Raw genomic sequence first — 13,024 nt, forward strand, 5'->3', positions numbered from 1 at the left:
TAAAACTTCTTATTAAGAAGTATATAAATTAATACATAATTCATCTGAGGAACAAAAGGAAGTTTTCTCCTGGAGTTCAAATTTATAAATTTATTTTAATTATATGGCTAGTATGGTATATCATCGATAAGACTTTAATTTGAAGTTTGGAATTCCCTTGATTCCACAAAAGAAAATTTCCAAGACATGAGAAAGGGTATCAATGTATGTGAATTAATGTACCTTCTGTCTGGCAAATATAATGTAACCCTTCTATAATTACAATAAAATATATGAAAAAAAAGAAAACTTCAATTGGAAAATAAGAAGACAACTAATATAATAAAACATTTTATGAATATAGGTCTAGGTAATCCAAGATTGGTCAGCCTTTGTGTTCATAGCAAAGATACATTCCAAATGCTGTTCATAAACTATTCCAGTTCCTATTATATGCACCTTGAAGGTCTTTACAATCCAAGAAAGAGAACTTAATATCATTTTAATATAAAAGGAGCGAGGGCATTTCTATTATTTAAAGTAGTTTCATGTCTTAATTATCTGAATAATCAAAAGCATCTCATAGTTGTGTGAGTACTTGATATGCCTCCTTTCCTTGTAGTTCTGTACAAGCAAACAACTTCAAAAAGAATGCGTTAACCTAGTATCCCTGATTATTCTGACAACTTTCAGGCAGTTCAGTTTTCTACAGTATTATATTTTACAGCATTATATTAATTTCTGATGTGTTGTATGTGATGATGATTTCTATCACCCATGGAAGTGGCTATTAGGTTGTACACTCCTTATGTGTATCATTGTTGAATTGATTTCATTCAGTAGTTCTTCCACTAGAAAAAATTTGTACTCCTTCTCTCAGGATATTTGACAAAATCTGGAGACAAGGTTGACTGTCATCAACATTGGAACATGACTGGGAATGGATACATTCTAGTAGCACCTTTCAAGTAGATGCTATAGATGCTACTAAAAAAAAGTCCTATAATGTACATGACATCTCCTAGACCCCTGCCCCATCAAAGTATCAATAGTAGTAAGGTAGAGAAAACCTTTCCTAATCAACTCATCAACCTTACTTGGTGGATATGACTTACTTCATTTTCAGAAAGGGAAAAGTAACACAGTTTGAGAGTAAGTAAAATACGATGACATAACTAAGTAAATGGTGGCCCAAGGATTTTAATTCTAGTTCTTGTCTTAGTTGTCATCCAATCTCTTTCCAAATACTTTGCTACCATCTCTAGAGAGAACTCAGGGATCACAAGTACATTCTGAGTTTTGAAATATTACCTTATTCTGTACTGTCTATCTGTACCAGCACCAAACCAAGCACTGATTTGCTAAAATATTAATAGCTACTATGGATAGTTCTTAGGCATCTTCAGATTTTCATTTTAGGATAACATTTCAACTATTAAATCAGCAACCCCAGGAGAGAATGGTTGCTTCATTAAGTATACTCTATTACTATATAAAGAATGAGTTAAAAGAAAACAAAAAGCACTATTTGTGTCTCCAAAAAGATGATGTGGAAGAGTTGTGTATGTACTTGTGGACATGTTTTCAAACAGAATTGCTAGATGAAATGCAATGGAAGCAGTAAAAGTAGATGAGCAAGTGGCCTATGTACCAGAACATTTCTTTCCCGTTGTGAAACATTGTTGTAAGATTGTGGCATACATTTGCATCCGGGGATATCATGATGGTAGATGGCAGAAGAGCCACATGCTTTAACTACTCTCCCTTGGATAAATTTAACATTGGAGTCAGTCTGTGCAATAAAGCCAGCAACGTCTTGCCTTCTCTCTTTTGATGTTTTTTTTTTTTTGGTATATTTGCCTCTATTAAAGCTCACTCAGGAAACATTATGAGCAACATATTGAAGGTATGTTGAATATGATAAAGTATAGTGTGGATTTTCCCTCAGCTCCTGTCTGGTAGGAGAAACGAAAAATAACAGGAAGGTCCTCTCATAACCTTTCATATATTGAGAACATTCGTAGGAAGCATGTGGCCTATTATTGAGCATATAGAAGATTCTGAATAAATGTTACCTTCCTTTTCTCCTCTTGCTCCTTAGCCTCTTTATTTCACACTATCTCTCTTTTCTTCTTCCACTCCTTCCTTTTTCCCTCCTCTTGTCCTTATACTTCCCATCTCTCTTTCCTCCTTCTTTGTAATATACTGGCAAAAACAATGCCACAAACAGAACCACTGGCTCATTAATATTTAAAACCAGTTTATCCTAAAACGTTAGGTGATTTTTGTAGTAGAACATGTAGTCATAAAGTGTTTGGGCTCAAGCAACAGACTGTATAGGATCTTGCATATGCTAGGTAGGTACTGAGTCATATCACCATTTTTATTATTATTAACCATGCAGTTTGCTCAGAAAAATTAATAAACCTTTTATACCTAAGGAACTTCCTCTGCTGTAGCTAAATAATAAGAAACTTACCTGTCCCACAAAGGTGTGGTAAGTATTGGCAGAGGTGAAATATACTGTGTATTTGTCATTTTGGTGGCATATGCCAAACAAGTATAAGTAATTACAGTATTATTATGAAGTGGTATATGCTGGCATTTGAGTAGTCTAGAGAAACAAGTGTCACTGATTCTTATTACTCTCTTCCTTTAACTTCTGTTGGGATTCGGGCTTAGGTTTTCAGATTTGACCTCTATATTTGAACACATTTTGGAGAGAAGATGCTTTCCCACTTTAGGTATGTACCTAGAGGCAACCCTAAACATCATATCTCAACTAGTTAATTTGAACATGTCTGCTAATTATATTAAAGTTCTAGAAATTAAAGCTTTACCTTCTGCCAAAGCAAATTTGGGCAGTAATGTTTTATGATAAAAAATTCTAGTATCTTTTTTTATGCGCACATGCATTAGTCCCTTATAAGATAATAGTCTTAGTTTGTATCATTTATTTAGAATAAACTACATTGGCTAGTTGTTTTGTGGATATCTGTTCTTTCTGTCTCACTGTTGAACTAGCTTTAGGGAGAAAGACTGGGCTGGAGTAAATGACAGTATCTGCATGCACAAAGAATGATTTGATGAAACCCTTCTATTAATTACAATAAAAATATATGAAAAGAATAAATAAAAAAGAAAAAAGAGAATGATTTGATGAGAATAGTGGTTTGGAATTAGACTTGAGTTTTATTCACAAATCTACAATTGCAGGCATTGACTTACCTACTTCAAAACTAAAAAATGGGATAATATACACATACTTAACATTATTGTGATTGGATTTATATGAATGATGCTTGGCACATAGGAAACATTGAAGTCAGTATTTTTTTTCTCTTTCCAGGGGAAGAAAGTTGACTGACAAGTACTTGGTGTTTCCTGGGTTCACATCCCTTTGGTTAACTTCTGTGATCTTTGAAACTTAGTTCTTAATCCCTTGACTAAGGGGTTGATAACAAAGAGGAACTTATTACAAATGTATTTCAAAATGTATGTACTGTATTTGATAGCTCACACTAGCAGTTATAAAGCAAATGACAGAACAGGGTAGGGAGTGAACGGAGGGAGTTTAATTACATACCTGGGAAAAGTCAATAGTGAGGACTGAGCCCCAATTTTTGTTATGCTACACAGAGGTAAAATGGTACAGGATGTGGGACAATGCATCATGAGTTAGACACACTAAAGCTTTTTCCTGGTGTCTAGCTTCATGCCCTTTGGTTTATCTCTTTTCTCTTCCTATAACTGTGAATAAGCTATCTCATTTGTCCTTTCTGCCTTTCGACATTGAAGCAACAATTAATTCAAAATATTTTACTTGTGCTTTAATTTTGTAATTCGAATTCAGTGCACACTTGCTTTTGGACCATGGAGCTCAGGAGTGGAAGGCTTTGTTCAGCATTTTACAACTCAGCAGTTGGGCACAAAATCCTCCCACCACAAAACTAGGAAGGAAGGTGGCCAGGTATGGGCGAGTCTCCATGCCCTCTGAGATTACAAGACTGGGTTTTCCTGGGCCAGGTCAAAGAAACCAGGATACCTTCAAAGAGTTTGGATTACTTTCAGAGTTATTAGTCAAGATGTTTTGCTGAGCAAGACTAGGAGTCCATAAGAGGGCGGGTTAGTTTACACCCTGTCTACTTGTCATTACCTCTACCACACACACAATCACAGGCACACACACACACACACACACACACACACACACACACACACACACACACACGCGGGCGCGCACACACCTAAAACACACATGCACACTAAAATATATTAGTGATATGTCAGTGATTCTCTGGGAGGAACAGGCAAAATAGTACCCCTTGTGTTCTTACCTCCTTGTCGGTGGCGTGTGTGTGTGTGTGTGTGTGTGTGTGTGTGTGTGTCCTGAGATGTTTGTGCCACACTTTGAGTTCACCTACGTCTGAACAGAACAAAGCTCGGCTCTTCCCACCTCTGTACTGCTGTATTTTAACACTGGGGCACACAGTTTCCTTTCCTTCTTACAAAGTGCACCTGCAGACGTAACAGGAACCGGGTTGGGATCTGAGAAGAAGGGAGGAGGCAGAGGAAGATCAAGATGGGGAAAACTGGAGGTGGCTAGTTGTGGGTCCTGTAAAGTCGGGTCCAACGGGAGGGTCCGGGAGGAGCTGGATCAGCTGGGGTCGGGGCGCTTCTGGTCCCGGAGCGTCGGTGGCAGCTGGGGACCTGGACGGCGGGCTGCACGGGGACTGTGTCCCGCCGGCGGGCTGCGGCGGCCGCACTGGACGGTAGGGTCGGCGAGCTGGGGAGGAAGCGAGGGAGGTGGGTGGGAGTCTGGGCCGGGAGAGGCGGGCGCGGCGCGGGCAGGAGGGCCGGGGAGGCCGGGAGGCCGGAGCGCGCCGGGTGCGGGCGGGCGGGCGGGGTGCGCAGCAGGGTGGAGAAAGCCGCCGCAGGAGCGAATTTGGGGCCGGGCTAGCTGCTTTTTTTTTTTTTTTTTGGCTTTTAACCTGGGCGAGTGGAGGCGGGGAAGGAGCCCCGGGAAAGGGGAGGTGTGTGGGGTGGGGGTGGGTGTGGGAGTGGGAAGCGAATGACATCACAGCAGGTCAGAGAAAAAGGGGTGAGCGGCAGGCAGAGGCGGGAGTCGGGAGCTCGAGCCCAGCCTGCTCCGCAGGGACCCTAGTGCCTCTAGAGACCATGCAGAAGTCACCCCTGGAAAAGGCCAGCGTCTTCTCCAAACTTTTTTTCAGGTGAGAGGGTGTCCAGCGGATCTTTGGAAAGTCACGTGCCCACGAAAGAGAAGGGAGAGAATTTGGGAAGAGTTTTGGGGAAGGAGCAATACTTTTCTTCCCCCCTCTTTCTCTCTTTTTGTTAAAGATGCGCTGTCATTCATTATTCTGATTTCTGGAGCGTAAAATCACTTTAAGAAGGGATAAAAGAATACGCTGGAGCCGATTGTCTGGAATAGAGAGCAAATTCGACTGGCAACTCAAAGGCAGATTCCTAAGGTCCAAAGAAATTGATTTCTTTGATTTTTTTTTTCTGAAAAATATTATAAAACATGAAGTTCTTACAAACCAAGTCTTAAGTTTGTTATTTTATTTCCTCCTCTCCATGCCTGGGAAATTTGTTTCATTTGCATCCATACTTCAAGTGTCAGGCTTTGACTGTGCTAGGTGGTCAGAAAATATTTGCTGGTTGAATTTGGGGGGGAGGAGGTTGAGAGAGGAGTTGGGAATTAGGTACTTACCATTTTTATTGTTGTGTTACTCGGGAAGTAAATCTTAACAAGTATTTGACACAATCCCATTGTCCTTAAGAATGCAATCTATGGGGATAGTTATCTTAAAAAAAGCTTGAATACTATGAGTTACAAATTGCAAAAATTGAGGTGAGAATATGGAAATGTAAAAGCTGTGGTTATAAAAATGGATGGTCTATCCAAGTGACATTTAATAAATTATACCTTTATTTTACTCTGCATATCATGAGCTGTAAAAGCTTGCAAATTTCCTCTGATTAGATTTTTTTTTTAAAAAATAGAGTTTAAGTACAAAGTCTTAGGCAAGGGTAGTTAAATGTAGCTCTTCAGATTTGAATTGTTCTACTTTGTTCCTATTATTACCCGTGTATGAATGAATGAAAAGATTCAGCTCTCCCAGGGGACATTACTTGACTCATATTTTCCTAATGAATCAGCATGTTAAAGTATCAGAAAAGCCACATGGTTAGAAATCTGCCCTTATATGTGTATGTATGTATGTTAGAGGCCTACATACATGTTCAGAAGGTCTGGAACTCGGGTGCTAAGGAAAAGCCATTGGCTATAAAGGAGAGGTCCTTCCTGTGGATGAAATAGAAGGACTTTACTCTTTGGAATTACTCTTGCATTGATCTTTACAGTACCTGTTGTTACTTAGTCTATAAAACTGGGTTATCTGATGATATATTATTCTAAAATCTATTATTACAAAATCGGAATGTTAATGGTTATAAATTATATGACTATTATAAGAATGCTTTGAGAAATCAACAAATACAATTTTCAGGAGATTAGTGATTATTATTTACTATGGAGATTATTGATTATTAATTACTATGGAACTTCAGAATTGCTTATCTAGCAAAGTAGTGATTTTTCCCCTCTTTTCACAGATTACCTAATACATTTCAATATAGTTCAATAATGCTCTTAGGTCTATTTGAAAAGAAAATATGTTATAATAGGGCCTAAATTTGTTGAGAGCCTACTCATTTCTGTACTCCAAACTATTTCACAATATGTTGCTCTAAGAATAGGCCATGTTTTTAAAAGTTAAGTTCCTACTATTTATAGGAACTGACAATCACCTAAAGTACCTGTGATTATAAACTTCCTTTGGAAGTATAATTATAAATTCCATTGGGCTAAGCAATATAGACTATTAGGGGTAGTAGACTTCCATTCCCATTATTTTAACTTCCAACCCCATATTTACTTAGTAGCTGTGTGATCTGAGACAAGTCCCTTAACATCTCTGCATGATATGACATTGAAAACTTGGAAAGTAGTAGGACCTGTGACTTAGGACTAGATCTTAAAAAAATGTCTTGTATTCAGTCTAGTGTTAGCTGCTATTATTATTAATAATCACAATCTTTTCATTCTTTAGAGTACCCTTTGTCTTGTATATACAAAATCACAAATTAATCTCTGTTGAGTACAGTTTTGTGACTTGCAGTCTATATGGTAAATGAATAGACTAGTTTGATAATATAATTTTAAAAAATTCATCTAATATAGCCTTAGTAGACATTTTGGGGGGGGGATCATAATCTTTTAAAATGCCTCTGAATTTAACTTTCTGAAGGCGAATCATTCAGTTTCATAGCTATAAAAGTAAAATTGATACAATCTCATGATTTATTATCACTTTAATGATCTAACTTTTGTCACTGGGAATTCAATAATTAAGGAAAAAATCAAAGTATTTGTTAAATTTTCAAGTTTCCGTTCAAGTACAAAATTTAAAAACACAAACTGCTGCAATGTGTAGTATGAAAGAGAATTTTTTTACAAATCAGATGTCCTAGGAATGTCATGGAAAACAAGTACATTAAGTTGAAACTTCTATGAAAACAACATTTATTAAATAAGATGTTTTTAGCCAGATTTGAAGCATTGTATAGATTGTGTGATTCATATACCGGTGGGACTAATTTACAAAAGTTTTTCAGGGGACATTTAGATTTGAGGAAATATATCAAGTTTTCATTTTCTTTCTTTTTGCATACATATTTTTATTATCTTTAAGTATCTTTAAGTCATTGACTTTCTTTTTTCTTTGTCTTTTTTTCATGGTGTTTAGTTTTGGGTACCAGACTATGTGTTAAATGATATAACTTCAATCAAAAACATTTAAACCTTTTTATTATGGAATAACCATAAAACAACATGTAAATTTGTTTTCACTGGTGTATGTTAATCTTTTATTTTTGTGTATGATACTCCTGGGGCCTGAGCTCAGAGCCTGGGTGTTGCTCTTAAACTTTTGTGCTCAAGGCTAGTACTCTCTAGTGCTTGAACCACTGCTCTGCTTCTGCCTTTGTGATCGTTAATTGGAGAGGACCTTTTCGACTGGGTTGGCTTTGAACTGTGATTCTTATATCTCAGCTTCCTTAGTAGCTGGGATTACAGGTATAAGCTAGCAGCACTTAGAACTTTAACCTCAGTTTTTAATGGTTATTTTTTCAGCTATATTTTCTGATAGATTGCAAATCATGTTGCCTAGACTTAATGACTTTGCTTTACTTCTCAATGAGTTTTCACTATATCTCACAATCAAACATTTTCATCATGATTTGATTTGTTAACAGCTAATATCTACCTAAGATTATGTATTGATCGTTCCATACAGCACAAACTTTAAATATCTTCTTTCTTTTCCCCAATTGAGGCAGTCTTGCTGTACAGCTAAGGTTTGTCTATAGAATTTGCAGCATACCCCAGGCTGGCATTGAACTTTTGATTCTCCTGTTTCTGCCTCCCAAATGCTGGACTGATAAGCAAAAAGCATCATTTCCAGTTCAGAAGCAATACTTGGTGAAAACAAATATAAGAGCTTGAGCACTGGCAACTTAATCATTTAAGAGTATAATAAAAACATGTAAAAAGATGATTTTGAAGGGGAAAATCAATCACTATGAGTTTGCATTAACATTTTATATACATGCTTAATAAATGAGGAAGCCTTAAATTATGACCGAGTCACAAATATTTTTGCAGTTTGTTTGGGGTTATTAATAAAGTATTGCCACAGGAAGCTGACTAGCAACTTCAAAAGTGTCTAGCCTGCTTCTGATCAGTGTACATGCATTGTCTCAGATTTATTCCTCAGACAAGGCATAAGCTATTCAAGTCAAAAGGTACATAAAACAAAGATCATTATTCGATGAGCAATTTCTGTTGTAAAGCACAGGGTACCTGAATACCATGTGCCCATTTACCAGTCCACAGGCAAATACCACTCAGTAGCCACAGTCCTGATTTCCTGTAGGAATTGTAGGAGGTTATCTCTTCCATAAGTCATCTATTTTTCTTAACTATTTCATTGATATTTTATATTTGCTGTGGCAATAACATATCCCATTGTGCCTACTAAAAACAAGGTATGCCATGCCTTTCCAGTTTTTTTTGTTTATGTTTTATGGAAGGAAGTAGGCTTTAGTGTGATAACATTCCATATATAAATGTTGGAACTTGTCTAACAGTTCCTTGAATGAATGCTACCATAAAATATATTATTATTGTTAGTGTCCTTTCATAAGAACCTGTAATTTCACTGTGATAGCCCTATAAGATAAGTATAGGATTGCCAAACCATCAGGGGAGGGTGTTAACCACTTTGCATGCAGTTATATGTTGTTTGTCAAAATTTTAAAAACACCTCTGACTCAGTAGCAATTTTGGCCATTTTGTTCCTCTGATTCCTGACGCATCTTGTACAGGGCATTTCCCTGGATCACAATTCTGGTAATGTAATGAGGTCAAGAAGGAGAAACAGACTATGATACAAGTCTGGTTGTTTCGGGAAACTGACAGGATGATTACTTTATAAGTATGTCAAAGTACATTATGTCAGAGCACAACATTACTATTTCAGTTCCTTCCCCTTGGTACCTACAAATAAAGGTACATTCTTTGGAGTTGTATGTTCAGTGAACATTGTCAAGTTTTCTGTAGTCTTTAGGACTGCTATATCTCACAACTGTAAGCTGTGCTCTGATGTAGTCAGTGAATTACCCCAAGGAACTGTATCAGAGCAATAATCTCTTCATTGGTCATGATTCTGAGTAGCTTGGAGGATGCTTTCATTCCATGTATATTCAAGTATTTGTTTCGATATGAAATTGGCATTACAGTGGCTCTAGCGTAAAGCTTTGCTTTAGCAAATAGCATGGGCTTCTTTTTAGCAAGAAGTTTCTAAAAACTCAAGTTACTGCTAGATCACTTGATGTAGAGAATACCATGCTTACAGAGCCCTGGAGGATTTGTTTTTCACAGTTGTATCCAAGTCTAAGTCTTGTCAAGTTTTCTATTCTGTGTGCAGCTCCGCTATTATAATCCAACGTTGTGACATTAATGACTGCTCCAAATTCTAAGGCTCTGGGACTTTGTCATACTTCCCAAGAAGAGTATTCAGACCAGACCCAAACTTAGATAGAATGGCTTAATAAAATCAACATTAGAGACCTATGTGTACTGTAAAATGATGACATACAGCAGTCTTGAAATGGTGGCACCATTTTGATTTTTAAAAGGCTCAAAAGAAGCAAAACTGGGCAGAGAATTACTACATCCAATTTTCTCTGCAATTTGCAAGTCTACATCTTGGTAGCATAGCTTACTTTCTAATTCTTGGCTCGTAGGCTAAGATGACTTGGAGGTTTTGGTAAAGTATTTAGGATACTTAGAAGTATAAACTTTGAAATGATGCTCTCATACTGGCGGGTAATTCTCTGAAGGAGTGGAACCAAAGCAGTATGTCTCTCATAAATCAAGATTCTAAGCAGTTTGGAAGATGTTCTCATTCATTTATTTGCCACCACTGTGTTCCATGCAAGAGAATAGGCAGGTATAGGAGTCAGGAAAGAAATTGCTGCTGGCTTCACAGAATAAATTCTCTGAATCTCAGGTGCTTGTTGAAGCCCTCAAAGGGACATCTAATCCCTATGGCAAGTTTGCACTGACACTTCAAGAAAGCTTTCTGTAAGAATTATTCAGACAAAGAAAGAGAGGATGTATTCAGAAAAAAAGTTAAATAGAAAACCAGTTGATTGTGTGCAACAAGATGTTTTCAAAGGATTCAGAGAGGGACTTTCTCTGAATTCTTCCTAAATATACGTGACAGGGATTTGTGAGAGATGCATTTAGAAACCCTACTAAAGACAAGTTCATAAAGGGCTTGATCACCTTATCTTTCTTCAAGTGAAGGCTAGACTGTAAGCAAGGAAGTGACATGACCAGTTCAGATGCTATTGCAGCTTTTCAAATACTACCAAAGACAGTGACACCTTTCAAGTCAGAGATGAATATAACATTTGAAAACTCACCTTTGTTTCTTTTCTGCTCTGTTTCCTGATACTTTATGATTACTGTCTTCTATCCATAGATGCCAATGTAAAAATTCTAAGCATTTTACAAAACTACACAAAACAACATCACTTATTATGGCAAGAAATTAGATATTGGGGTGCATGAGATACATAACTGCAAGAGTTTCCAAAAATTTAGTCACTAAATTAGGTTTATATAAATCAATTTTGATCTTCAAAATTGGAGATCAAAGGTAGCAATCTCAATGACATCAAAGTCAACCTTTATTCAATGAAATTTTGAGGCAGAAAGATAATTACTTTGAAAATGAATTAATTAAGGTAAAGATAACAACAGATATACATGTGTTTTAGTTACTAAGTTATTCACAAATATTTGTGTATCTATTTAGCATTATTATGTCTTTAATACTTATTAGGAATATAGTAGTTTGAAATCTTAAGATACAGAGAATATTTTTTTTTTTGGTGGGTCGTAGGGCTTGAACTTGGTCTGGGTGCTGTCCCGAGCTCTTCAGCTCAAGGCTACCACCCTACCCTTGAGCCAAGCCTCACTTATGGTTTTCTAGAGGTTAATTGGAGATAAGAGTCTCCAGTCCTTTTGTGCCTGGGCTGGCATTGAACCCTGATCCTCAGATCTCAGCCTCATATGTAGCTAGGATTATAGGTGTGAGCCAGCACACCTGGTGAGAAATTTTTTAAATAAGCTGTGAAGCTAGATATGGGGGCTAGTAGACATATGAGCTGTTTGTTAAGAAAACAATTTCCCAGCAAAATCTGTTGTTGATGAAAATTTATTCAACATTTATTTTGCTGAGAGGAGTCTAACTTGAAACAGGATGAAGTGCTTGGGATAACCAGGTAGGTGCTTTGTAATAGGAAATCCTACTTGCTAATTAGCAGGATTTCCATAACTTTTGAATAAATTTTCTCAAATTATGGTCCATTAAATCCTGTACTCTAAAATGTATTATCATTGTAGTTTCTACATGCAACAGAATATCTATATAACATGGCATGTATTTATAATAAATATGTAGATTTTTAAGTACTTCCTGGTATGTGCTAATTCAGAATCTCTTAAAGGGAACAACTGCTGCATAATCTGTTTCAGTTTTGGAAATAGTTTGGTCAATTCATTTAGTATACTAAAAGAACCCCAAGGTCATTAAAATCTTAAATGAATGGGCTTAAACGATGGTTTAAGTTAGTACTTCTCAAGTTTGGTTGATCTGGATCTCAATTCCAGGTATTTCAACTAAGCATGTCTAAAGTGGGGTCCAGGAATTTGAGCCTTTTATAAAGACAACACCACTCTGTACATTCTAATACTGATAATTTAGGGACCCTAATTAAAAGCTTAGACTTAGCAAAATTTTTACTGAGGGATATAATCCATAAAAGCACTGGGAAAATTTTTATGGAAGAATTCAACTTACTGCATTTCTTATTCAGGAGGCCTAGGATAGAGGTTGTTTCTCAAAAGCTTCCAAGAGATTCCAATCTCACATTAAAAAAGAGAAATAGGAAGAGAATAAACAAAACATGTGTTTTAAAGAATCTCCTTTTTAGGGGCTGGGAGTTTGGCCTAGTGGTTAAAGTGCTTGCCTACCATGTATGAAGACCCGGGTTCGATTCCTCGATACCACATACATAGAAAAAAGCCGGAAGTGGTGCTGAGGCTCAAGTGGTAGAGCTCTAGCCTTGAGAAAGTCCAAGGACAGGGCTCAGGCCCTGAGCTCAAGCCCAGGACTGGCAAAAAAAAGAATCTCCTTTTCTTAGGTCATTAGTAAAATGAAAGCTACATGATGTAGAACAAAAGACAGATTTAACCATTCTTCTTCATTAATTCCGCCTGTTTTTGTAGTTATTTCTCTTTGAGCTGAAGAAGGGGCCGGACCACTGGTAAACGGTTCTTCAATTTGGTACTTCCTTGGTACACACCACACACACACACACACACACACAC

General features: G+C 37.1%; 1 protein-coding gene across 1 annotated transcript in view; it reads left to right on the forward strand.

Moving 5' to 3' along the window:
• The window catches only part of Cftr (CF transmembrane conductance regulator), a 127,987-nt gene that overhangs the window by 5,855 nt on the left and 109,108 nt on the right, over nucleotides 1–13,024 (forward strand). Inside the window, exons 2-3 of the mRNA XM_090332234.1 lie at nucleotides 3,833–3,949; nucleotides 4,513–4,751. Of these exons, the coding sequence (XP_090188360.1) occupies nucleotides 3,833–3,949; nucleotides 4,513–4,751 (356 nt within the window). The remainder of the gene's footprint in view (nucleotides 1–3,832; nucleotides 3,950–4,512; nucleotides 4,752–13,024) is intronic.

The sequence above is a fragment of the Megascapheus bottae genome, chromosome 5, assembly GCF_031878675.1.
Source record: "Megascapheus bottae isolate mThoBot1 chromosome 5, mThoBot2.hap1, whole genome shotgun sequence".
NCBI lineage: Eukaryota > Metazoa > Chordata > Mammalia > Rodentia > Geomyidae > Megascapheus > Megascapheus bottae.